This window comes from Dermacentor albipictus, chromosome 10, assembly GCF_038994185.2.
Source record: "Dermacentor albipictus isolate Rhodes 1998 colony chromosome 10, USDA_Dalb.pri_finalv2, whole genome shotgun sequence".
Classification (NCBI taxonomy): Eukaryota; Metazoa; Arthropoda; class Arachnida; order Ixodida; family Ixodidae; genus Dermacentor; species Dermacentor albipictus.
This window is the reverse complement of record NC_091830.1, coordinates 51,517,149-51,544,125: the sequence shown is the minus strand read 5'-3', so window position 1 is coordinate 51,544,125 and position 26,977 is coordinate 51,517,149. Positions and strand designations below refer to the sequence as shown.

At 46.8% G+C, this 26,977-nt stretch overlaps 1 protein-coding gene across 2 annotated transcripts in view; it reads left to right on the top strand.

Annotated features, from left to right (window-relative positions):
- LOC135907658 (dicarboxylate carrier UCP2-like) overlaps positions 1-26,977 on the top strand; it is an 88,420-nt gene that overhangs the window by 48,553 nt on the left and 12,890 nt on the right. For both annotated transcript variants that reach the window (XM_065439361.2, XM_065439360.1), the window contains exons 2-4: positions 22,015-22,239; positions 24,110-24,264; positions 26,016-26,223. In XM_065439361.2, coding sequence (XP_065295433.1) covers positions 24,142-24,264; positions 26,016-26,223 — 331 coding nt within the window. In that variant the 5' untranslated portion in view covers positions 22,015-22,239; positions 24,110-24,141. The remainder of the gene's footprint in view (positions 1-22,014; positions 22,240-24,109; positions 24,265-26,015; positions 26,224-26,977) is intronic.

Sequence of the window (26,977 nt, the reverse complement as noted above, 5' to 3'; positions counted from 1 at the left end):
GCCAAGCTACCTTCATGCGTCCTTACGCCGCTCCTGGCCCTGAACAAGCGCTTCGCCTCACTGCTTAACCACGTGACGTTTGCTTGCGCGTGCGTGCTGTCGCCCACCTTCGGAGAAGCGCGAGCACGGTACGTTTTGCCAGGCACGTTCGTTTCAGTCACGCGTGCGGCATGGAAGCGTTGCTAGGCGTTGCTAGGCGTTGCACGACGCCGGCGTGCCAGCGTTGCTGGAGCACATCAAGTTTCGCACTGTAATCCACTGCTTCTTTAGATTTAGTAAACAAAACTAAAAAATAGCGTCCACGCTTCTCTATATTAGCTCATCAACTTAGAGATTGTGCGACGATACAACGTTTTTTATTGAATAGTGGTGTTCTGGAGTTCGCCTAAAGCTTTTAAGAGATAATCTCGAACCCAGGCATGGCGGCAACCGCTCCTTACGTGAGGACGGGTGAAGGGAGCTTTCAGAGTATGCTTGCTTCCTCCATCGCTCCTTCGCTGTAAGGAGGCCTCACGTAAGGTTAGGAAGCGCTCGAAGGAAAGGAACGTTTCATTGTTTGGGCCCTAGTCTTACGCAGTGTCACCGTACAGTCCTGCGCCACACAGTGTACTGTCACAATTTGTCAGAAAGTCCCGCGTCTTTCAAGTATCGCAGCAGCGCCTTCATAGCGGATCGCGCTGATGTTCGCGTAGGCCAGGTTCCAAGGATCTTGTCTTCTGTCATTGGGCGCTTGTCCAGTTTGTCTAAGGTGGCTGAGAGGACAGTTCTTTGTAGGTTAAAACGAGAGCACTGACAAAGAAGATGCTCGATCGTTTCGTTGCACCCGCAGAAGTCACACAGTGGGCTGTTGGCCATTCCGATAAGGAAAGAGTAGGCATTTGAAAATGCTACTCCAAGCCATAGACGGATAAGAAGGGTGCAGTCACGTCGTGGAAGCTCGGACGGAATATGGAGCCGTAAATTAGGGTCCAGAGTATGGAGGCGTGCACTTGTGAAATCGGATGAATTCCACTGGGCTAATGTCAGTTCACGCGCAAGTGTGGCAAGTTTTTTCGCTGCGTCGGCTCTCGAAAGAGGAATGGCAACGCAGTTGACGCCGTCATGGGCAGATCGGGCAGCTGCGTCTGCTCGATCATTGCCATGTATGCCACAGTGACTAGGCAACCACTGATATATTATATCGTGTCCTTCGTCAACTAGTCGATGGTGGACTTCTCTGATCTCTGCGGCGAGCTGCTCATGTGATCCATGGCGCAGTGCTGAGAGTACACTCTGTAGGGCTGCCTTGGAATCACAGAAGATTGACCATGCCTGGGATGGTTCCTCCTTAATAAAATGAAGAGCCGCACGCAGGGCTACGAGTTCAGCAGCGATTCAACAGTTCAACAGTTCAACAGTTCAGCAGCAGTTCAACGATTGAAGTTCCTATACTTGGTATTACACAGTGCACTGAAATTGGATCCCGACACTTTTCTAAAGTACAAGCTCACTAGACCGACTCGGCATAAACATGCTTTCACGCTAGAGGAATTTCGTTGTAACAACAATACTTATTTCTATTCATTCTTTCCGCGAGCTGTGCGAGAGTGGAACTGCTTAAACCCTGCTATTACTGCCCAGCCCACACTAGAAACATTTACCAATCATCTAGAAGAAGCAACCGCAATCACAACTTAGTGATTTAGTTACTTTATTTTTTTTTCTTCTGCAAGAGCAACTGCGTGAAGACCAGTGGGTTACTCAATAAATGAAAGCCTCTATGTTTTTCTATGCTAACTCCTTGTTTGCTCAGTGTTTGCTCACATTGTACTTTTTTGATGACCATATGCCCACTCCTGTAATAATCCCAATCGGGATTGACAGTATTGTGAAATAAATAAATAAATAAATAAAGAGAATTATACAGAATGCTAACTAACATTAGAGCATACGTGATTAACTCAAGCAGCCTAGGTCACTACTCCTCCTCGCCCCGTTTCAGAGGAGATGCCAATAAGACGTCATCATCGTCATTCAGTCGAGGTGGAAGGCTGAGAGGAGGCAATCTCCAGAGTAAAAACTCGCCGCGACATTCGTCTCGTGTTAGACAGACTTTTTCTTAGCTTCGCTTTTGCTGCATAGTGCTTTCTCCTATAGTACTTTCCCGTCTCCATGGTTACCGCAGAGCTACACCGCCAGCAGACGGCAACACCTTCGCACGCGCGGTCGTAGGAAAGACTCGAAACGCCGTTCTCTCAGCAATGCTGTTGTCTTTACTCGACGTCTCCTTTTTTTTCGGCTCACACGTTTGCTCGCTTCGTCTACGACGATACACGGTAATGGTTACGACGAAGCGGAGCGTGTTTTCGGGACTGTCTCTGCGCTAGTTTTTCGGCTTCTTGTAACGCACGTTTCCGGATATCGCCGTCGCCCATTAGCCGAATTGAAGGCACCGGTTAGCTTTCGTTCGCCTGCCGGATCTTGTTTTTACGAGGCTGGCCGGCGCTCGGGTGAAACGAGATCGAAGTGGGAAACCGGGGCGTTCGTCTTGACGTCGACCAAGGTCGGATAGTAATAGGAGGCTGGTACGTGTACACCGGAATTTTGTTGCTTTGGTTCGTCCAGGCCCGTTTTGGTTTGTTACGTTTGCAGCTATAGTCGTACCTTTGTTATACGGTGTCCTTTTGTTCTTGTTTTTTCTAAGAACCCGTCGATCCGGTGGGTCTGAATGCGCGTTTTGGTTCGTTGTGTCGTAAATCCCGAGAGCTGGTTTATCGATCGAGAGCTGCACGGTGCCGAACCACACGGTGCCAGTGGGGGCGAGGTGAGCAATTTGAGCCCCGACTATGCTAAAGTAAGGCAGTAGGTCAGTGATAGAGAGTATAAAAGCGCGGATAATAAAGAAAAGACAGACTATATTCTGTTGACTTAGTCAGCAGCTCCAGTGCTACCGCAAAAAGTACTCTGGAAAGGACGTGAGCGGATGGTGCAAGGACGAGCCGTTCTTTCTTGTTTTTCTTGCTTTTCTCACCTGACGGTGCAGGATAGCAAACCGTATGCAACTTGGTTAACCTTCCTACTTTTACTTGTTTATGTTCCTACAGCTGGTCTTTATCGGCAAACGACAACGACGCTTAAGTTTGAAGATGTGGGACTGATTCGCGAACCTGATTCACTCGCTCCTCAACCTCCCTGCCTTACTGTCCAAATACTGCACCTTCAGGTTTAACCTGTCGGTCTTCACTTCGCGAACAGACTATAATTTTTTTTTATCACGCGGCTGTACGTAGTAGGGCACCAGTCATCGAGATTGCAGTATCTCGAGGTGGTTGTCTAACAACGCTGCTCCGAGTGGGACGACACTCAACCTATAACGAACGGCTTTCGGCCAATAAGGAGCTTTCTACATGAGCGTTGACCAAAAGTGAGTCTGTTACTTTCCACGGTCCTTGCATTGTCTTGAGTGACGTAAAGGTGGTATGAACGTATAGACTATTCTATAGTGTAAAAGCAGTTAAACGATGATTAAGCACGAAACCTTACATTCATAAAATTCGTTCACGATTCGGGGTGCAGTTTCACCACCAGACGTGAATCATCGTAAACCTTGTGCGGGTTTCGTTCCCTCAACGCAGCGTGCCTGCAGTACACTCTGAAACAAAGGCTCTTATGAGTCTTTTATTATTCCCGGTAGAAAAGTAACAGGCACAATGCGATAATGACAATAAAAAAAAAGCGCGCACGAGACTGGTGAACACCGTTTTTTCTTTCGTGACAGTGAAAGCATTTTCGTCCAAAGCTCATTGCAAAGTTTATGACTGCATATTCGAAAAGAACGCATACCCGCAAGCGGTGACTAAGTCACTACAGAGTTAGGTATAAGTGACACGGGAAGTGCAGGGATGTCAACCAGGCTGAGACTCGGTTGGCTGCCCTGCATTGGGTGAGGGCGTAGTGGGGCTAAATATCGAGGAGAGAGGAAAAGAACGCACGCACAACTCGATACATTCGTCGTGCCGCTTTAGTCGCAAATCATTGTCAGTCCCATAGGCTGATGGATTAGAAAAAAGAAAAAAAAAACGCAGCAGATCCTTTTTGGCCTCAAAGACTCACAAGAAGCCACGAGGTCAGGCAATTTGCAGAAGTGAATATGGCATTCTGCTGCTACGAAACGAGGTCTAGGGTTTGGCTCCAGGAGGAGGGGGTCTCATTTCAATTGAGTGCGAAATGCAACAAAGACTCCTGTATACTTGTAAATTTAAAAGCACGTTTACGAAACGGAGGTGCTCAACATTTATCCGGATTACTCCATTACGGCGTCCGTGTATCATAGCTTCATTGTTGCATTCTAACGTTATGTCCCAGGAGTAATTGATTGAATTATTAGGGAAACTTAGTAATTTGGAAGCCTGAGTTACGGTATGCTATTTATCAGCCAAAAGCGCCTAAAGACCGAAAACGTATAAAAGAACGAAAAAAGACTACTGAGGAACTCTAGTGGCCTTTGCGTTCCCAAAGGCCACTAAGGTTCGTTGGTTGATTCGTTGGTTGATTCGTTGGTTGATTCGTTGGTTGGTTCGTTGGTTGGTTCGTTGGTTGGTTCGTTGGCAGGTTCGTTGGCTGGTTCGTTGGGTGTTTCATTGGCTGTTTCGTTGGGAGTTTCGTTCGTTCGTTCGTTTATTTGTTTGTTTGTTCGTTAGTTTATTTGTTTTTTGGTTGCTTCGTTGGTTGCTTCGTTGGTTGCTTCGTTGGTTGCTTCGTTGGTTGCTTCGTTGGTTGCTTCGTTGGAAGGTTCGTTGGACGGTTCGTTGGAAGGTTCGTTGGAAGGTTCGTTGGACGGTTCGTTGAAAGGTTCGTTGAAAGGTTCGTTGAAAGGTTCGTTGAAAGGTTCGTTGGAAGGTTCGTTGGAAGCTTCTTTGGAAGGTTCGTTGGAAGGTTCCTTGGGAGGTTCGTTCGTTCGTTGATTAGTTCGTACGGGCTCTTCGCTTAGGTTGACAGTCATTGTCGATGGTTTCTGCACCATTCCTTAAACAATTTTTTTTCTCAGTCTCAGGGCAACTAACTTTAAGAAGCATGCGCGATTCGAAGCTATTGACACGCGCGGTGACGCGCTGTCACTCACGGCCGGACGACTGGTTGCCAGGCGGATGCACGTTCGACCGACAGGCGGTACAAGCGAGACCTTCGCCGTATCGCGATTACGACACCGCGCGCCTCGCTTGTCGCTTGTCGCAGTCGATCGGGGCGCATTGCGTCCTGCCACAAACAAGGGTCTCTTATGTCACACGCGCTCGCACTTGTTGATTGTGTCGAGACGTGGCCGGAACCTCGGCCACTTGTTGCCGCTCGGATTTGGTAATGTGAAGCCCCCTTTCCTTCTTGTGCACGTCTTCAGAGACTTCCTACACGTGGCGCGGTTGCTATGGCTTCAATTTTATAAGAGTGAAAATGGAAGGCCCCTAGATTACGTGGACACTGCACGCTTGGCCCCTTTGCCGTCTTATATGCTTGAGTTCGTGGACAAAGTTAAGCCACTTGTTTTTCTTACTCTGTTCAAAATAGAACGTTTCGGACAAAGCGATTATTTCTACTGACAAAGTTTCGTATGTATGTATAGTCGTGGTGGACATCACAGTTCATGCAATAGTAGCAAATATAAAGAAATGTGTACCAATACTTTACTGATCATTTTGAAATTCGTATAACTTATCTTATTATTCATAATAATGTATATCTAAACTAGGCCAATCGTTTTGTGGCTCATGGTGATCGAGCTAGCTCTCTGGACACCGCCATTCAATGTTCATCTCTACGCCTGCTGCCCCTACTGACTGTTTTAAGTTTTTCACTACAGCTGTCCATTCCTGGAACTACCACTCTGATATTGCTGTGTTTTGTTTCTTGAGTCGACGCACATATAGACAACATTAACGGGGTTCTTGTTTGCAACAACCAGATAAAAAAAAGCACCATTACCCATTGTAGCGCAGCCATGGTTGTTTTTCTTGTTCCTGATGTTTTGCTGCTGCTATACGTCACCGTGCTTTTTTTTCAGGGATGAGGGACAAAGTAAAAGGGGGAGGGGGGCCTTCGTGTCTCAGTGCGGTTTGTCTTGCTTTCTCTTAGTTATGCTGTTTTGTTTTCTTCGTATTTCTGATACATGGATTTACTGATACTTGCTGCGGTCATTACATGCATCATCATGCAGTCCTGTAAAGTGAACTCCTCGCTGAGCGCGTTTGTGAATAACAAATAAATAAATGAATAAAAATAATATTAATTGAATAGCCTAATTTCATGGGTGTCGATGCGCTGACGAGTAACCTCAGGAAGCGTATTTTCAGCCACTATGAAACCGCGTTGATTGCGCGGGATAAAATTGACGCGCCAACGCCGGCGATGTCGCGCCTTCTGAACACGTATTAAATGGCTCTGATAAACTTCTCACCACGAAAGTTTTCCTCGTATTTAATGAGCGCACAATTGTGAGCGAGCGCAAGGATGATACCAGTCGGGAAATATCCTCGAACCTGCAAGGACTGCCCAGTTAGGCAATTCCGGCGCAAGCAGATCCCTCGATAGCGGTGTCGACGAAGGCACTCAGCTTTCTGAAGCCATGTTCTGCTGGAGTATTTTTCACGCATGCCAAAGTTGGAGAAGGCTTTTCCTGCCGTGCACCTGATGTTTCAACTATACGCGTGTGGGTTTGTTGCTATGCACGCGCTGTGCCTGCTGGAGACTTCGCCTTCATTGTGTAACGCAAATTGTTCCGGCATGCCGATGACTACGGATGTGTATACTCTGGACACGCTGTACCTCTTTCGCAACAATAAAAAAAGCGTTTATAATTGCCGCCTTTCTCTGTGTGTGTCCACACCTTGTACGTATTCTGCCTCTGAGCTCTGCGTCAAGTTGTGCATCGTCAACATGCCCTTCCTTCCACCCTCACTTTAGGGTTAGCGTGGCAAGAAGCTCTGCACCCCTGCACCTACCTCCCCTCTCCTCATTTACTCCCGCTTACCTTCCAAGGTTTGCAGATTATGGGCGAGATGGTATTCAATTATGTGTGGCAGGGGTGTATGCAGCACGAAGTAGTTACAGCAAAGCGACGTGAGACTGGTATACCAACGCTAACTTCCAAGTTTTTTTGCGAAAGTGCGGTGGTTTACCCAGGTTACCGGAAAGTAGTAGAGCAAGAAGGCCAGATTAGAAAACAGCGCTTGAAGCAACAAGACGCAAACCAGAGGGTGAGTTTAGCTTTTGTTGATTTAACCACTGGATACTTGTATCTGGCCTCCTTCTTGTACTGGTACTTTCTGGTAGCCTATATAAACTGCCACAGTTTCGGACTAAACTCAGCTGGAAGTTAGCGTTAGTCCATTCCTCGTGTGATTTGGTTGTTACTATTATGAAACATTGTTTTACGGCGCAATTTTAGACGGGAAACAGCGAGATAAACCGAAAAAAACGCCGATAATCAAGAATGGGCATTCGTCCTGTGTATCTCGCCGTGTCCCGGCTGAAATTGCGCCGTAAAACCATCTTTCATAATACTTGTGACCAACTAGCCAACCTTAGTGCCTTGACTGTTGTTACCACTTCGCGCTATGCACCCTCCCAACTTACCTTCCACCTAAGAGTATATGTGTACGTGGACTGAACTAATGCACAGAACTTTGCGACTCATCTACTGTTGGACCGTATATTTTTTATTCACCCAGTGTTCTACTGAGTGTTATATTTTGTGTCGCTATTCTCCCTTTTTACGCAAATTTCTTTCGTTTGCCAAGTGACAAGGAGTAGCCGGTGCCACCATAAAGGCGCCAACCTCTCCTAACATTCACTTCAATAAAAAAAAAATGAAAGAGGGAGTGGGAAGGAGGGGGACACGGTGTTCAGTCGGCGTTTCGTTTCGTTTTGTTTCGCGCTCGAACAGCGTCGCCTTACTTGCCAGTGGAAAACGCCGTCCGCAGCCCAGAAAAATGACGTCATAGGCAACTGCAAAAAAAAAAAAAAAACGATCGTCTCTCCGCCGCCGCCGACGGAAAAACACGCCTCGATACGCGATACCGTTCCCGCAGTCAGGCAACGCGTTATGCGAAGCGGAGCGTCGCGCTGACGGCATCGTCGAGCTACTTACTGTTCCAGACCGTATCGGTGACGCCAAGGCCGGTATTTTGTAGCGATGCCTTTTCCGATTCTATGCTTTTTCAGGCTTTTCGCGCTTGGCCAGTGGCCAGAGCGACGGTCTGCCCACATTATCAACGGGATCAGGCGGCCGTGTGTGGTGGATGATAAGAATAGCATAGAATAAGGCATAAGGCATCGCTACAAAATAGCGGCCCAGAAACAGTGTTACGGCGGCCAGTGCCCTTCAATACGCGCCGAAACAGCCTCGAACGTACATGTAATCATCCCATTTCTGCTAATCGCCGCCAGCCGGTTTGAGCCCCTCCGCTGGTCGAAGGCCTCTCGGTGGCCGGCACCTCCGGTTATTCCCCGTCCTGGGTCTGTTTGTCCCGCTATGCTGCAGTGGCCGCGAATTCCTCAATCTCGTGACTGCATCTAATCAGTCGTTGCCGCTCTTGCTAATGAGAAGGGATCCGCAGGCCTTAATACAGCTTGGCCGCAATTCGACGAGACCGCCGAAGTTAGCTCAGTGTCCATGGCGTTGGGCTGCCGAGGCCGAGGTGGTGGCCTCAGCACATGCTCTGGTACACTTTGTAACGAGATGTTCTTGACTTAGTTTAAGGACGTGGGTGGCTACAGTGCCTTTTCATTATGCCTAACACCAATCGGAGAGGGAGGGGGGCAGGGGCGCATTCACGCTGAGATTAAACAAAAAAATGCGTCCACGTGTAGAAATGGTTGAACGAGTGTAACCGACAAGAAAGCTAGAAGTCGCTCATGGGACTTCCGAGGCATCTGTGAAGACCCTTCGTTAAGCATTGTTTGAAGCTATCTTCTGATGTACTCGAAAGTTAGTGTAAGGTGGGCGTAGATTACGCTATCCTTTCTCATATTAAGCCCTAGAGGTGCGTTATCTTATTTCTAATTTTATTTAATGTTAGTGATGCGAGCGCCATACGACGTACGGGGGGTATAATAGTTATAAACAATAAAATCAAAATAGGGCGTTTAATTTCCCGGAACCGCACAGTGACTTTTTGAAGGACGCGCTTAGCGGACGGCTGCGGTCTAATTTTGACAGCCCGCCGTCTTTTAACGTACGCTCCCCAAAGCGCGGTACAGGAACGGTCTTGCACTTATCTCCCACCGAAATGCGGCTGCCACGTCGGGGAGTCGAGCCCGCAACCTCGTGGTCGGCAGCTCAACGCCGCAAGCGCTGTGCCACTCCGGCGGGTCTAAAAGGAGGGGTCAAGGGCGGCAACGACGCAGTGCCCGTCTCACACTCGGACAACTCGTAATACCCTCGCGGCCTGGCCGTAATGAACCGTTGTCGATGGATCGAGCCACGCCTCTCATCAAGGGGCGTATTGTGGGTGCGCGCCTGGTCTGCCTCTATCGATTCCAGGAGACAGGCACTTAACTGAAAATACGGACCGGCAGCCGTAAGAAACGATGTTCTTCGTACGGTCGCAAACGAACCCAACCCGAAACAGGATTCGGACGCACGGAGGTTAAGGTCGTACTCTCGAAACGCTGCTCGAGCACAGATGGGGCTTGAATCGTGTGTGTTTGCGTAGACGCTGAAGAAATCGTTGCCCTAAGTACTCCAAGTGCGTCAGTTGGTATTTGTTCGTAATCTCTTCGTATCCCAGACGGCCGTCGATTTAGGTAGCTTGCACGGCTAGTCGGACGAATTGGATTGCCCTTAGTAGTTGTCAACAGCGCAACGGCTCATCGACGCTCAAAGGTCGAGCGTGTCAATCGAAGGAACCGTGCGCGGGCAAGATAACAAGAGAGAAGCTATGAACAACTGCCTTCTTTAAGAACTTCTTTTCGACATGCGAACTCCAGCAGCTGAAACCAACGGCAGTGGCATGATGACGTCGACAGCGACATCGCGACGATAACGGTGGCGTGACGCCTACAATGCGTTCACAAGGAAAAGGTGTCTGTGGTATCTGTATTCTATGACAAATAAATGGGGCACGTATCGCTCGTGGCACAACGTGGAACGCAGTCGCGTCATGGAACGGACAGACAGACAAGTGATAACGTTTATAATCGGTTATTAACTCAGGCAAAACAATAAGTATTTGGTAGCAGGAAAATGTTTAGTAGTTGTGGCTCCGGCTCCGGCAACTAGGGGCCCTACCCTGCTAAGAAGGTCAAGCGTCTGCAGCGATGAAGCCGAAGACCGAACGCTAAATCCTTAATGGACCAAATAGCTCTCTCTCTCTCTCTCTCTTAGAAGTTGTGGAGAACAAGAAAAGAAAACCGCTTCCATTCCACGCTGTGAAACTCGAGCTGATGCAGACGTTAGTCATGTACCACTACCCCAAGTGAGGTTAGACGACGTTGCACAAGCACCAATACCACAAGCAATGCACATCATGGGCGCGCACTTATGCGGAAATACTGCATACACCTTCGTTTGGCCGTCCGACAAGTGCAAGTGCCTTATTGAACAAAGTTAATGTTAAAAGTAAATTCCGCTAGAAAAATGCGCAAAGTATGACTTACACACAAGCTACAGACATGATAGCCTTGGATTGTTATTCAAATTTACAGAAAACATTCATATTTGAAGCGGAAACTGAAAGACAAAGCCCTTTTTCAGCTGCCGTTTGAGGTCTGCCTGAGGGGCCGCAGCCGGTGGTGGTATCGTTAGCACAGTATACATCTTCATTCTTTTAGGCAGTTCGCTTAGCGTAAGTGCATGATTGAAATAATGAATTTCTCAAAGTAAGATGTGTCAGGAAATCCGTAACGTACGACTTACACACAGCCTACAGACGTGATAGCATCGGACATACGAGAAAAACATATTCATGTTACGCGAAAGCTCAAACACACACACTTTGCCCAGCTGCCGTTTTTTTGGGTGAGCACGCCACGAAAAATCCCGACCAAGTACAATCTAACAGCTTCGTTGTAAAAGCTGTATGACCACGAGCATCGTAACTGTTTCCTTAGCTTCCAGGCTCAACCCGGGCTTGCGCAGATGCTAGTCTAGCGACACTCTTAGACGGCGCTGGAAACACCCATGTATGTGCATGTTGCGGTAAAGCTAGGGAAACGATGGAACATGTTTTATAAGAATGTGAAGATATCTACCCAGCTGTCAGTTTATGCTCCTCTAGCCTCCTTGAAGCCCTTGGGTTCAGCAATAGCAGGGGAAAAGTAAACATGTCCGCAATAAAAATTAGTGAGAGGAGATTGGAAGTTTGGTGGCAGAAAAGTAGGGAGACCACAAAAAACGGAGGCGTAGAAAACAAAGTTCCCAATTGTGGTTCGGAAATTTTGATGCTGGGAATTCTTTTTTTCTTGTAAAGAGAGGTAGGACTTCTGGCAGAATAATAACTAGAGCTTGGTGGTCTCGACCCATGGCCCCGTTTCAAAGGGGGCACTCATAGCACCCATCCATTTATCCATCCATCCTCATATTCTATTGTGACAGGCCGCGTGGCAGCCGGGGATGTTCACCAAAGAAGCAGGGCCACCATTCAACGCCACCTAGTGGAACCATGTCCCCAAACTCCCTCTCCCTTTTCCTCTCCACCTTCTAAGATCCTTCCTTACTTTCATACCTCATCACTTTCACTCCCAGTCTTCTGCCCCTTACCGATTCTCTTTACTATTCTAAGGCTGCAAGTTCCTTCAGGTGAAGGACAGAACAAACCCTGTCTTGAGTTCCTAATTGCATGTTGTCGCAGTGCAATCGGCTGAACTTGAGATCCAACCTGACATACCCACACGCCAACGCCCATTACCTCTTGCACAAGCGGAGAGAACCCACCTCGAAAGGTCACTTTAGCATCGACTGCAATAATCGCGGTGACCTTGCGGTGCAGGCGAAGAGCTGTATAACTGCGTTGCTTCACTACACCGCGATTATGTTAGCGTGGATCGCGCTGCCTTTCATCGACCAGCGAAAAACGCCTATAACCTCAAACGTTGACGTGAGGTGAAACGTTAGTAGCTGCAGGAAATTGCCGACCCGAATGCCAGCAGCGTTCTGAAAGGCGACCAACCTAACTTACCAATCTTCCGCACACTTTGGCAGGCTGTCACGTCGGGGGCGCCATGTCCATCTCGTAATTGTAGTGTTTTCGAAGTAGGACACGTGGCTATAACTGCGTTGCATTCGGCCGACGTTATGTTTTCGGTAGTTTCACAGTGACGTATGAAAGTCTAAAAAAAGCTATTTAGGCGTTTTTTTCTGTTTTTTAGGCTATCTTTGGACAGCTTATGAGGTTTATGGCACTAAAGTTTTGTTGTCAGCTAGCCTTCGTACTTTCTGCAATCGGCCATCATGGATACCTATGTATATACTAGAAATGAACCGAAAGGAATATAAGAAAAATCTACCAGTCATATGAAGGAAAATATTTCTTCGAGAATAATACAGACAGCCTGTAGGTTGTCCAGACTCATATTGTTTTACAAAAGCAGGCTCTGCAATCTCCTCCTCCCCCATCGATAGATGTTCAGATAGGTTGAAAAAAGAAGCCATGGTCGGTATGTTGAAACGTCCCGTTTCAGTTTCAATCCTTCGTACCACCTCTGTCTTTAGTGGATTCGCTATTCACTTGACTGCAGCCCCGGTCGTGCTTTCTTCTTTAACGTTTCCGTGCGTATATAGCTGAACGAAGAGCACGTTGCCGAGTTTCTAAATTATGTATTTAGAGAACCTACACACTGTATAATAAAAGTTGCGTCCTCGAGCCATGCTCGAGCCAATGAACAAAGCGCAAAAAAAAAAAGAACGGCAAATGAAATGGATCGTGCGAAAATACGGCCCAAGTTCACTTATATCTGGTCGCTCACGGGAGCATTCGTTCCGGCGCAACTGCTTTTGGACTCCCGAGTCCTAGCGCTAGCGTCGCCCTGCTGAACCAAAGGCTCCCGTCGGGGCCGATGAAGGGGAGGGGGGGGGGGTTGCAGGGCCGAGCGTCCAAATTTAGAAGGCAGCCACTCCCGCCCGGCGGCTGCCAGCAGGCTCCGCAGCACGCATTCCCGGAGCCCTTTCTTCGCCGAGAATGAACTCTCGTGTGCGTCAGCTGGTCTCTTCTGCTTTATTGCCAGCCTAGCTCGTCGCGTATGCGCCCCCTTTCGCCCCGAACCTCGTTGTCAGATCGTTGGCTTTGCTCCACTTCGTTGTTTACTGTTCGTTTGAAATGCAAGGACCCCCCCCTCTCAGTGTTCTCAGCTGTTCGAGCGTGAAGTTCGCTGTGTCCCCCACCCGACGGTGATGAAATGGCCTGCGCCTTGAACGAGCTCGCCCTCTCGTGCTTTTTTTTTTTTCCATGTCGTCTGCTTCTTCCGGTGTCGTCTGGTCTTGGCGAGCTTTCTACGGAAGCCGCAGTTGCGGTTGCCCTGCGGTGAAGAAAATTCTGGGTTCTTGTGGCTGCGCAATGTCGCTTTTGCATATTTGTTTTTTTCCTTCTTGAACATGTATTGCTCCTAGTGACACGTGGGTGATGGCGAGAGAAAGGGTACGGGGAAGAGGAGCAGTGAGGTTAACTAAACCTGGTTTAGTTGCCTACACTACACGTGGGGTGGGCACGGAGGGGGTAACGAGAGGGAAGACAGGAAGGCATAATGGATGGCGTGTCCACTAGTTGGGCACTGTCTGCCACCATCAGGCACGGTGGAAGCTGCGGCTTTCTGGATTTATGAGAGGCGAGACAGTTTTGTTTGCTTATATATAGCTTCAGTGTGGAGCATGTTTGTTTGCCAGCTTGTTCCTCAAGTATTGGCCCCTGCCCATTACGGCGAACACGCCATGAAACTGGTGGTTAGAGGGGTGGGCGGATGTTCAAGTCCAAATTTAGTCGGTTACTGTAAAGGCACACACGGTTAAGGTAAAGGCTGAAAAAAAAAATTAGTCAATGGAAAGTTGAAATTGTACGAGTAATTGTAATAATCAGGCCTACTACATTACGAGGTTACTGTTATTAAAGACTAAAACGCATGTATTCTCTAAGAACTAAATAACTGCTATTATTAACGCGATTTCAAATAGGATCTGCAATTTTCAGCAGAAGACAATGAATATTTCAGAAAATTATTGTGGTAATCACTTTGTATCATGAGGATGCAAAAGTTCCTGTGACTAAGCCAAAAGCAAAGGTCCCAACGAAAAGCCTAACCGGCAAATCTAGTGAAATACCTAAATGCCGGCATTAAACGTGTAAATGTCTATTCCTCTGGTTTGTGCAACACACGGTAGCTTTGAAAGAAATGTTCAATAAATTTAGCTACCCGCCGTGGTTGCTTACTGGCAATGGTGTTGGGCTTCTAAGCATGAGGTCGCAGGATCGAATCCCGGCTACGGCGGCCGCATATCGATGGGGGCGAAATGCAAAAAAAACATTCGTGTACTTAGATTTGGGTGCGCGTTCAAGAACCCGAGGTGGTCCAAATCATTCCGGAGTTACCACTACGGTGCCTCATAATGATATCGTGGCTTTGGCATGTAAAATCTCATAATTATTCATAAATTTAACTTAATTGCAAATATGGCATAGATGGCGTCGTGCTATAGACCAGAACAGCAAGTGCAATATGTGTCACGTGCAGAGGTAGAGATTACAGCTTCTGTGCATGTATGCTTATTTCTTTGCCCAGTAAGGTCTACACGCTTGTTGAAAGAGCGCCTTGGAGGCGCTATCAAAGGGCATCCTTAGCCAAAGAGCGCCATAACTATGGATAAGAAGTTGGCGAAATCGGCAATAGCAAAGTTAGGAAATATATCTAAATTCAATGCGTTTCTTTTCAGTCTCTGATGTCCCTAGCTGCCCGCGAAATAAAGCTCGTATGCATCCTACAAAACGCGTACATGCTCATAGCACATACTTAGAAAATTCTTGCAACCCCCCCCCCCCCCACCTCCTCTTTGGTCGAGGCCCCAGCACAAGGTAGCCAGCCGGTACTTACACTAGCTGACCTACCTGTCTTTCCTCCCCTTTTTGTTTCTCTTCTCTTGGCAGATATGTCAATCTATAATCTTTCTATAGGCCTTCTGCTGTCTAAGAGGAAAACTAGGAAGGAAACGATGCACGTGATTATGTTGCGTAGTATTCTAAACGCTGATTGAAGTTATAATTGTGCCCAGGCAATGGTCCAAGAAAACTGAATATATTGAGAAACAGCAGACGTAGCGAAGGTAGAGTGCAGAAGTTTGAGCTCCGCGAGATGATCACGTTCTCTGCGGTTATAGCATCTTCACTTGTTCCCGTACATGTCTGTAAAATGAACAAAATAAAGACAAACAAACAAACACAAGAAATAAGCGTTCCTCTACTGCAATGACCGGAGTGTGCGTTAGGCCGTTGGCCAGTGCTGCTTTCGCTTGAAATGTCCTTCCTTTAGGCTACACAGACCCGTTGTTTAAAGAGGAAAAGAACTGCGACTTCAGACAGGACGCGATGAAGGGGTGGACAGGACCACTCGTCCTGTCCACTCACTCCTTCGTCACGTTCCGCATGAGGTCGCGGTTCTTTTTCTCTTTAAACATGTCGGACCAACTGGCCCGAGTTTTCCCCCTGTTGAACAGACCCGTTGCGTCTCTAAACCTGTCGGCAGGATCAAAGGAAGCCTTTCACTGCCTGATTGTAACACAGAACGATGCAAATCAGGAAATAAATGCAAAGCATACGGCGACTGCCATGTCAGCTTTATTCGGGAGAACACGTTTTTAGATCTTGCGAGGCATCGCGATCTATAAAATAAATTTAAGAGCAGCATAGAACAACACGTGAAGTGCAGAAAAAAGGGTGATCTACATTACTCAAAGGATCTGTGTTTTGCTGAGATGCTGCCAGAAATACTAAGACGCGCTCGTCACAGTCTAGTCCGAATTCACTTATTTTTTTTCTTGAACGCATGCTGAGATATTATCGTGTCGTCCTTATTCCAAGCAGCTTGCGATGGCATGATCATGTGGCTGCTTAAGCATAGCCTACTGCTTAGACAAAAGTCCAATCACATTGGCGGTTCGCACAATCTGTCTGGTTCGGTTATAACGCACGATGAACTGCGGTTCAAATGGTGATAGCTTCAGGCCTTATAATTGCTCGCACGAAATTGACAAGCTGCAGCTGTCGGACGTGTTGGACATGTTTTGTGTGCTCATATGAGAATGAACTTACCTAATTCATGTCATGTCGTATTCTTGTACTTAAGGTCATACAGCTTATACGGGCTCTCTATAGACAAAGCTCGTTGAGAGGTCTACAAGACGTCTATTAAAAAGAAAGAGATAATTTAGTCTATCGAGGCCAACAGCCTCTGGAACCGTCCTTGTATCGTTTGTTTTGTTCCAGGAAGCCTGTCTTCCAAATTGTCTATCAGTTTTCAACTACCAAAAAGGTCAACAGTCAAAAGGTCAACCGCAGTCTCTGTACATATACGGTCCAAACTGGTGGTGGTACAACTACAGGCGCGCTGCGCCTATTGATAATCGCACCATGCGTCGAGCAAACCAGCGGGCAGTGACCAGCATATACAAGAGGGGCGAATGGGTTCAGTTGAGAGTAATAAACTCTCTAAAGTCTACACAAATGCGCGGTGAAGAGAAAGAACTCGCTTTGAAACGTTGCGCACAGCTACGCCAAGGAAGGACGGGCTGAGTGCACATGTGACAGGAATAGCACTAAGGCCGGTTAATATTCTGCTTGATTTATATATATATATATATATATATATATATATATATATATATATATATATAGTGTGTGTGTGTGTGGCGACAGACTTTCCGCTGACGCCACATGGGAAATCCTTAAGTACACGGAACTCAAAGCGAGAGATACATGACCGCGGCCGCGAAAATAGAAAAACAAAGAGTAGGAGGCGCTGTACACACACTTATGCTTTTGCCGCGATTTTGTATGCGTTTATTTATAGGTATGTAGTAGCACGTTTCGTTTCCACAGAAGAGCCCTAGCTTTCGCTTTTTTTTTTTTCTGCATCTTCTTCTTCTTCACCTACTTGAGAAACGCAGGCACTTGCGGGGTGTGTCGAAGGCTCGCTTTGAGAGCGTGCGCGTCATATTGACGTCACTTCAGCTCGGTGGAAGCGTCAGTGTTGCTTCAGAGCGGCGCCAATTATTCTGGTACGGGGCCAGGTCGGTTTCGCAGGAGTGCGGGTTTCTGGGGAGACAGCTAGCTTCGCCCGAGCAGAACAAGTTCCAGAGTGGCAAAAGTCTTGAGCGCGTAAGGGTTCGTAGTTAAGACAGCTGTGTCCAGTTTGGATTGGTTTTCCTTCTATACGGTAAAACGCGTTCTTCCTCTTCTTAATTAGAAATGACGATAGACCCGATAGCGGAGATGTCGTCAGACACATTAGTTTTCCTTATATGTAGTGTCGCGGAAAGCATACGTTTGAAGCCACGTGGCAAATACTAACGTTCCGGTTTTTCTTGCTCACTAAAACTAACGTTTCGTTTCTCAAGATGTCTTTTAATCGCTGTCTAGTGACGCGAAAGAAAACTCGAGTTAACAACAACGCTCTGGTCGTCTTTTCGCGGAAGAATATGTCTGTAAGCCTATACGTCTCCTTGAAAAAGTGCGGCAGTTCAGAACCGACATCAATCATCTTATCTTGTACGTGTGCTGACTGTGCTGATCGCATTAGATATATTGCGCTTGTGCCTGATTTAAATTCTGTTCACACAAATGCCTGCAAACTTTTCTTTCTATCTATCTTTCTCGCATCATCAGTGATAATATCTGACAGACTGCGAAGTACACTTCCAGTTAGTAACCCGTGAGTATTGAAGCGCTTCGCGTTAAGCTGTGTAGATAACGTCATCACGCAGACTCGAAAGATGCCTCTTTTAGGCGCAGACAAGCTTTAAGCGTTCTACAAGTTGGCTGAGATTATCACCGCGATAATAGATGGACTGCGGAAGTTACTGCGCCTGGAATACTAATTAAGGGAAGTCATTCTTGCCAAGCTGCAGTTAGGCATCGTAGCGTTGTCACCATGTCTTTGTTTACTGACATTGCGTTAGAAATAAACATATACATTCCCTGCGCAACACCCTTGGCCTAAATGTCCAAACAGTTGCGCAAATACGCGTACGGTTGCTGACGTACTGCGTACGGTTGCTGACATACATCGAGGGGTACGACGAGAGCATGAATCGAGGCATTGTTATGGCTTTCGGCATCACCTACACTTTAAAATAATTTACACCCTTAAAAGCGAAAAAAGGTGTAAATGTGTCCATAACTCCCACCGTTAGGGTGTCAGTTACATAAATCACACTCTAACGGCGTGAGTTATAGACACATTTGCACTTTATTTTCACATTTAAGAGTGTAAATTACTTTGCAGTTTATCCGACGAGTAGGGGGGCCACTGGTCGTGCAAATTTAATCTGAGCGTACGATATTTAATCGTAATAAGCTCATTATAAAAACGCAGTGAGGTACTCAAATGGACTTGTTGGACCATTTGGTCGACACGTTGACGTAGTCACAACGCCACGGAATGAGCTTCCACTCATCAAGTATAGAGACGGGTTGCGTTCTTGCTGACGGTGCTTGCTACAGCCGTCTGACCCGTCGGCTTCGGGGTGTGACCACCGGAGGCCTTCTCGGAGAAGCCTCCATTTGAACTGCTATACACGCTTGCGGCGCACTGTCGGCAGGTGCGGCGAGCAGGAAATAGGAAAGTACCGCGCCATCTTTAATCGCCGGTGTTGCCGCAGCTTTATGCTTGCTGCGAACACCTGTGCATGCGTCCACGTTCGGTCGCGCTTTCCGAGTGCCGCGCCAAACCGAAGACGTTTTCCTCCAAAATGGCGCTCGTGACGTCAGAATGTCTGATCGAGTCTCACCGTTGTTGTCATGAGGGCTGCGGTTGCGTATAACCCCCATGTTACGAACGCGATGGCATTGCACAAGTGGGCGTCTGCGAGATGAGGCCCTTGCATAAGGTCGAAACTAAAGATTTCTGGAAGTCGTTATGAAATTTGTGTTATGAGAACAAGGATATGTGGAGAGTTACACGTGCCATCATTACAGATTGCATTTTTATATTGATGTGATATAAAGGAGATTTTCAGCGCACGGATTCGGGTTACGCTGTCGCCGTAGTCTTGCCATATTATTCGTCAGTCGACCGGAATTAACGAACGTCCTAAACTACGCTTTGTTTTGCCGATAATACGGGCAAACTGCGGACGATGGGCTGTGTAAATTATTGGAAGCATATGCTATAATAGATTAAGCGCTAATAATAAAAGTAAATAATCCTTGAACCTCTTTAGGAAGAATTTACCTAAAATCTTCACCTTGTTGTTGCTTTATACGCATTTGTTTAGGATTGTTCCATCGTGCTGCATAGTTGTTGATGGGAAAATAACCTTGAAACTTCAAGCAACTTGTGCTACATTCCTAATAGGAAGATACTTCAAGTTAAATGAATTGTTCTCTGCCGTTATAATAATCTTGCATAATTTTTCATATGACCATTTCGTGATTCTGGTGTTTTAGTTATGTTTATATAACTATTGCAAGATAAACCATTACGGCGACTCACATTGCAACCTCGTCCGGTATGTGTGCTGATCATATATATCGTATCACATTTTAGGAACTAATAAGCTGACTTCCGAAACTCAGTAAATTTATTTTGACGTTTGAGATCACATTCGACGTGCCTGGCACCGAAACTTGCTCAAATTTCTTTATCATTGACGTTCGGGGCTTCTACAAAAAACGGTTTGCGTGATTTATTGCTGCTACCCTTCCAATGATATGCGGCAGAAACATCTCCGTGCATATGAACGTCTCTATACGGTCGCGCGCTCGAGCGATTTGAAGACATTATTGTATGACGACTGGCTAATCATTCATACTCATTATTGCGACCAGGAGAGAAATCGAGAATGTTTTTGCTCGCGTTGGGTGGCACCTTTGCCACGTTGAACGCACGTTTAAAGAAGAAACGGGTTCCCGTGAGCAAATGTAGGAGTATTAGCGAGATTAAGCCGATTAGCTAATTTCATACTTTACTGGTTACATACATATAAATCTCAAAAAGAGAAAAAAGACCCCTAGCCTTATCGCCACTTCCTTTTTCTTCGATTTTGTTCCCTTCAAGAAATGCTATGCACGTATATCTGCTCCAAATATAGAGCTTCATTGCGTAGACGTTCTACCCTGTAATTACGAACGAGGGCGTACTTTCCTGAGTCGAACGATAGTTCTCTCGCGACCCCCGTCGAAAGAGGGTCGGAAGACCTTAATGACGTCACCAAAGCAAGGCACGTTTTTTGCATGAGACACTCCAGTCGAAGCTCGTAAAAAAAAAAAGAATAAGAATAAGAAAAGGGAAAGGCAGTGGAAGGGGAACAGTCTCGCGGAAAACAACTTGGCTCGGCTGTAAGCGACACCGATTGGCTATCGGGTTTCGGGAGCCTCGTCAGTGCTTTCATCGGGTCGATATTTCGTCTGCACATGTGTTTACGAAACCATGGAGAGCCGGTAAGATCCCCTGCACGTCTCACATTTTACCGCACCAAGCCTGTCGCTTCCCGTTTTTTTTACTGTCACCCGCTGTCACGCGCTTGCCCTACCTTTATCAAACTGGCATCGCGAACTGTGTCATTACCTGTCGTGGTCGCATCGCCATTCACTCTATATCGCAGTGAATGATGAATGCATAGCGTTGTACGAGACTGGGCACAGAGTGCTATAGGCTGTGCAATCGATTCTCATCGCGGGCACGTTCTTTTCGTGGCCGCGAACGTACAGCGTTTTATGATATAGTTTCATTTTATTGCACATGTAGTTGCCATAGCATCGTACCACACTGGCAATAATTAACGACCCCCGGCCTTTTCAATACCAGTCGTGTAAGGACTAGTGTTGGCGACGTGTAAATGCGGTGGAATTGTATTTTTGGGGGGATTGAAGCATATCGACAACGCTTATCGCAACTACACTTATCGCTTATCGTAACTGAATCGTATGGACTGCATGAGGTTTCACACCCCGATTCTGTACGTCGGCTTCGTTTGGCGGTGCTGCGTATATAGCCTATAAATCATTATTTTGCTACGCACGACTTCATTTAACGTGGCTTGAATCACAGCATCAGGGTAGCTGTTTCTCTTCCTATGCATTGAAATGAGATCTACTCGGCTGGAAACAGAGCCCACGACTTTTTACGTCTGTCGTTCGCAAGAATGCACTAGCGATTGTTTCCTTAAGTTCCAGTTGACTCACGCGCTTTTCCGAGAACAAAGGGAGTGACGCTACCTTGCTTTTTTCTATGCCGACCGCTTGTCCCACATTCGACTTACTTTTCTAGAGTTCCCGTTTTACCGCGACATTGGGTACCTTTGTTCTGAGTGGGCACGAGGAGAGCAAACGTACGGACTCATTCAGGGTTTTCTAGAACGCTGTAGTCTTGTGCAGCCAAAAAAAAAAAAGGAAGCGTAATCTCACAGCAATCTCTACATTCATTGTACGGTACTCAGGAACGTGAGACTCTCATTGAACGCTAGTATTGTTTCGCAAACTCTAAATCTGTCTTCGAATGTGTGAGTTTTCGTTGAGCAGCACATCATTCCATGTTTGAATAGACAGAAATGACGGGGCCTGTGCACTGAATCACGGAACATGGGAACTTAGTGACCACGAGACAAGGAATGCTTTGCGATTGTGAGGCGACGAGTAGCAATCATAATCAGCGCACCACCACGTGTTTCATATTACGTTTAAGTAACAGCATAGCTTGGGGCGGTTGGTAAAGGGGGGGAGGGGTGAGCGGAGAGCTCATGCTTAGCTGATCGGTTCGCGGCTGATTCTCGTTGCGCGAAGTGGTCCGCTCAGAGCGGCTCGTGCGTTTATTGACGACGCCCGTGCTTGTTGTGCCTTTTCGCAGGTCAGCTCGAGTATTATGGTAGAGAGGTTCCCCGTGTCGGAAGAAGCCATCTTTCGAACCGACCCAAGGCCCGTGCGGACCGCGGTCTGGCAGGAGTCCCTGGCCGTCTCCATACCATCGCCCCTGCCTTCGTACCGCAAAAATTCCTAACAGACGTCTTTCACCCGGCGGGCATTGGTGACAGCCCCTCGTGAACTTCGCTGCATTCCGTCAGCTCTTCTTCCGGTAAGTGCTCTAGTGGTGGCGGGAAAGTGCGCTGTATGGTGTAACAACCATAGCTCAAAGGCGCAACTTCCATGCTGCGTGTTCAAGGCGTCGCCGCAGGCCTTTTATTGTGTTAAGTACTAGAAAATGATCGACATCGTCTCGTTAGGTCAATAACGAAATGCAATGCTTACGAAATATTAAATACAATCTAGCGCAGTGATAATGACACGTGAATTTTTTGCTGCGCTCTGTCGACTCTTGTTTCTTTTATCAAACCGCAGTGCTCATTTAAAAAGTGAAAGATGGTGTAAATCGGTTTAGAACTCGGACGATTACAGCCAAACTCACTTCCCTACCCCCAAAGGGTGTGAGGGTGAGACTGATTTACGCTCCTTCTCGCCTTTAAGGGCGTAGATTATTTTACAGTAGATAGCAAAATAGAAAAAAGGAAAATAAAGGCACTGGTGTTACAACAGCTCGCAAATGCTCGGCATCGTTGTAGGCTGTTCTCGGGGTATTGCTACCTAATAATTATCTTCATTATATATTCGTGTCAACGATAAAACGAAAGTTTTCATAGGTGTTGTGACCGCTTCACCACAGTGAGTAGCCCTCCGTGAATACTGCTGCGTTCCGTCGTCGCGGTGACGAAAAACAGAAATCGTGCTGCTGTTACAGCAGTAGTTGTCGGCACAACTGCGTGGAAACACGGATAGGTAGGATTATTTTAGGCTATGAACAACTCAATCAATTGGAATCTTGGTATAGGCTATTTAGAATCAAATCTACGGTGTCACCGTAGGCTGTTGACGTATTTCAACTCGATCATGATGATGATGATGATGTCACCTTTGCAAGCGTTAAAAGAACGTGAAGTAGAATATGCAGATGGAAAGTCAGTGCTTGTTTGCGAAATTATTGAAACTTGCAGTAGAGATCTTAAAACATAAAATAAGTTGTTCACAAGGGATCAGAGCCGCTGTAGTCGGTAGGGAACATCGAGCCCCCACTTCCCGAAAATAACGCCCCCGCCGACTACGTCATTAAGGCTTTACTTATACCATTCGCAGGACTTTCTAGCGGTAAACGACATAGGTATGAATGTCTTCACAAGTCTGGTGATTAGGTGGCCCAGTGTACACTTTGTTTAAACAACGAAGCCGAGGACCTGTAATGCAAGTCCCACATCATAGCATTAAAAGAAAAAACTAAGAACGGGTAACAATCCGTTTATAGTAAAGATACAAAAAATTAACGCGAATTTAGTCTGGCACCTCAGGCGAAAAGTGGACACCGCAGCATGTGAGCAGCAGCAGCGCGAGACAGCTGTGACACACTATACAGTAACAATAGATTAATGTGTGAATGGGTCGAGTCAGAAGTGAATAGTGAACGGGTCGAGTGAATAGTGAATGGGTCGAGTCAGAAGTGAGTAGTGAACGGGTCGAGTGAATAGTGAATGGGTCGAGTCAGAAGTGAATAGTGAACGGGTCGAGTGAATAGTGAATGGGTCGAGTCACAAGTGATTAGGGAACGGGTCGAGTGAATAGTGAATGGGTCGAGTCAGAAGTCGAGTTTGCTCGTCCTGGCCCGACAGCGTTCTCATGCCCCTCGCCAAGTGATTTGGGCGTGGGAAGCCGGGTTCACCGAAATCGCCTCGACACAAGCTCTGCCCGGCCACGCTAGCATTTACCCACACCCGCCGACGAGATTTGGGACCGACAAGATTACTCGACCCGACTTTATCGGATTCGTGTAAACGTAGCTTACATCCTTGTCGCCGCTTCCATCCTTCGGAGCTTGAGCAAAAAAAAAAAAGAAAAGAAAAAGGACAGACATCGTACCCTATGTTTAAAGTATTCTCAACTTTCTCAAACCTTCTTCGCAGGTCGACCAGAAGTAGTTGGCGCCTTTGCCACCATGAACGGAAATAGCCAACAGCTACAGCTTGGCTTGGCCGCCAAGCTGACTTGTGCTGGCTCGGCTGCCTGCATAGCGGACGCCATCACTTTCCCCCTAGATGTCGCCAAGGTGCGGTTGCAGGTGAGTCCAAATGCGTTGAATTTAAGAACAGAACAGAACTTATTTGGCTCTCTCGGTGCAGCAAGAAACGCGTATTGTGACGTAATAGCAATCGATAGAAAACATTCCTCGGTGGCAGTCATAGTGAGTTGCTTAACATTCTTTTTCCCTGCGAATTTCGTGACTAATACTCGCAATGGCTCTGCAGTAATTGGTGTTGATAGGTTAACGTGCATCTAGCTCTAGTTATAGTTCTACAAAAAAAGTAATAGTACTTTCTATTGGATGCTAAATGAAATCTTTTATTAAGCGTCCTCTCTTCAAATCAGCGTAGAAAATAACAAAATTTGAATAATTGAAGTGCGGTGAATATCCCAGAGCCACATTCAAAAGCTCACTCATTACCAGACGTTATTTCGCACGCGGTAGCTTGAGCATACTGTCACTCGACCAAACGTTCCTTTTGATGTGTAACATATGCATGTGCTATGTAATTAACAGTGTAAGCGCTTAAAGCACACGAAGCAGACAAAACATTCATTAAAAGCAAAACGATTAACCTAGCTGCAGGCGCACGAACATGCACCTGAAGCTAACCTTTTTTTTTAAAACAACAGGGAGAGAGAGAGAGAGGAAGGAAAGGCAGGAGGAAGAAGGAACCTTGCCTTGGACTAAGAAAATGGTGGTTTCAAGGAGGATAGTGATACAGAGATATACAAGGAAGAACAGGAAAGGGGTTCCCATAAGAGGTTTTTACACAGGCTGATGTCCCTTTCTCTAAGTTAACTGCTTTTCCTATGAGGGCTAAATGCAACAGTGCTGGTGTATTTAGATTAAGGTTAAGTTAGTCACTTAGAATACGGCTTACTCAAAGTGCATCTAAACGCAGGTGTTAGTCTCCTGTGATGAAAACTAGTCTTATGCTGCACTAGTGTATTTCTTATACAGTTCAGCTGTTGCTTTGCGATGTCAAACCCCGTGAGTTATCTGTCTGTTTCTGTACTCGGTGACAACCTGTGAATGAAGGGCCCGGATATTGCAATGGTTCTACTACAGTGTTGTTCCTTTTCACGTATCATATTTGGCCAGATCGGCTCTACGTCCACGTTATCGCGGGAATTGGACGCTCGTGAATGGTGAATAATCAGGAAAGAGTAGAATCGAACGAAAAGAATCCTTACATTACACCTGTCCAGTGCAAGCTCCACCCTCGAAACCGCACTCCACGCCGTATGTGACTCACCGTCCAAAATATCATTTCCAAGAGTCACCGATGCGGAAAGCTTGCCTCCGCCATGAGATCAGGGAGTTAAGCCATTATATTCCACACGCCTGTGTTTTTCTGCTCTTTATCAAAGCGATTTTATAAAATCAGCTTTTCGAATTTCCTATTCGCGATCCTATTTCTTTGGTACAGTGCAAGGGTCATCGACAAAAAAAAATTTCGAAGATCCCGCGCCATTTGGAAATCAACATTATTACACGGACCACTGTCTAATGATGACAAGACGTCATTGCCGACACCCGTGGTGAATACGTGTTGTCGATATCCGACGTCACAGCATCGGTCAGCTGAGCTGGGCACCCTGGAAATCACCTATTGGATGATATTTTTAGAAGCATTATCGTGGCGGTTTAGGCTATTTGGTCGGAGAGACGTACGAGGAAACTGTGGGAGTTATCCAATAAATATTTCGCACTAAAAAAATTACCTTCGCTTCGAACGATTCAATGCGGCTCGCTCATATTTCGTCCCTGGTCCAATACTATAGATCCAGGGCGAGGGCACGACTGGCTACAAGAGGTCGAGCCTCAAGTACCGCGGCGTGCTGGGCACCGTGGTGACCATCGCGCGCCAGGAGGGACCCGCCCGGCTGTACGGAGGTATCGGCCCTGGACTCCAGCGGCAGTTCTGCTTCGCCACAGTGCGCATCGGCTTCTACGACAGCGTCAAGGAATCGTACAGCATGGCCATCCTCGGTAAGCGCACTTGGTGCCTCACTTACAATGCTTTTCCGCAGTGGCAGTTGTTTCCACAGGTGACAGTTCGACGCGATACTGTGAATCAACTCGGTCCCCGATCAACTCGTTTCACTTGTGACGCCAATTTCTTTTTCGTCAATTCCGACTGTTTGGTGCTGCTGGAATACTGCCCCCATCGCTCGTCGACCAATAAAGCGGTGAAGGCACTTTTGCGTTTCCTGAGGACGACGGGCTCGTGTGAACGCCTGTGACTATTAGTGCAATCACTATTAGACCACAGACCACGTGTCGGCAATTCCTTTCGTACCGAATTTTTATTCAACTCATGTCATTAGTTTCAGAGATATTGTTCTGCGCAGTAGCGTACAAGTATGATCTGTGAAGCACTGTGTGTGTGTGAGCTTGCTGTGTTCGAATTTTATTTTGACATTTTTTGCTTGTACAGTATCCCTTTGTATTTTCTATGTACCACTCCTGCTTTGGCTGCTAAAAAGCAGCTGGCAGTATTTTCAAATAAATAAAATAAATAAATAAATTCACCGCTAATGTCCTTCTTTCCTTCCCTCCTCCCTTTCCCTGTCATCTTTGTTTTCCACTTTCCCTTTACCCCGGTGTAGGATAGCCAACCGGACGCTATTCTGGTTAACCTCGCCGCCTTCTGTTTTTCTCTTTCCTTCCTCCTTCCAACTGTCACCACCACAACCGCCATTAATTTCGCCCCGAATATGGCAAAGTTGCTCAGCGCATAGAG